This window comes from Bison bison, unplaced genomic scaffold, assembly GCF_000754665.1.
Source record: "Bison bison bison isolate TAMUID 2011002044 unplaced genomic scaffold, Bison_UMD1.0 scf7180017859091, whole genome shotgun sequence".
NCBI lineage: Eukaryota > Metazoa > Chordata > Mammalia > Artiodactyla > Bovidae > Bison > Bison bison.
Window position 1 is genome coordinate 50,072 of NW_011489663.1, and position 429 is coordinate 50,500.

General features: G+C 58.0%; 1 protein-coding gene across 1 annotated transcript in view; it reads right to left on the bottom strand.

The window, feature by feature from the left end:
* The window catches only part of APLN (apelin), a gene marked incomplete at its 5' end in the record, with an annotated part of 7,088 nt that extends 6,948 nt beyond the window's left edge, over window positions 1-140 (bottom strand). The window contains one exon of the mRNA XM_010830659.1: window positions 75-140. Within this exon, the coding sequence (XP_010828961.1) occupies window positions 75-140 (66 nt within the window). The remainder of the gene's footprint in view (window positions 1-74) is intronic.
* Between the last annotated feature and the right edge of the window lie 289 nt (window positions 141-429).

The following is a 429-nucleotide window of genomic DNA, read 5'->3' on the forward strand; positions in this document are numbered from 1 at the left end:
AGTCTGCGCCAGGGGTGAGGTGCTTCAGAAAAGCTCTTTCTCTGACCCAGGACAGGAGGCACGAACAGCAGGACCTGTGTCCTTGGACCCTGGGCTGGTGGCCACCTGCACGGAGGTGGCCTCCTTGGCTCCAAGAGAGGCTGGGCGGGGGGGGCAGGGTGAAGAGGCAGGGGGAGCCTGGGAAGTTTCCAGTGCTTGGCTTAAGCAAAACGTGAGGGCAACGAATTTACCCAAAGCAGGCTGTGGAGATAAGGCGACCTAATGAAAAAAGGTGAATTGAAGGAGGACGTGGCAGGGTCTGAAACAGACAGCGCCTTCCCTCCTGTTGAAACCAGCTCTGCCTTTACCTCAGTGCTACCCCAACAGCTGGACATCTAAAGGGTCCAAGTGCTGGTCGGTCAGTGAACAGTCTCCCTGGAGGCTCTGGGG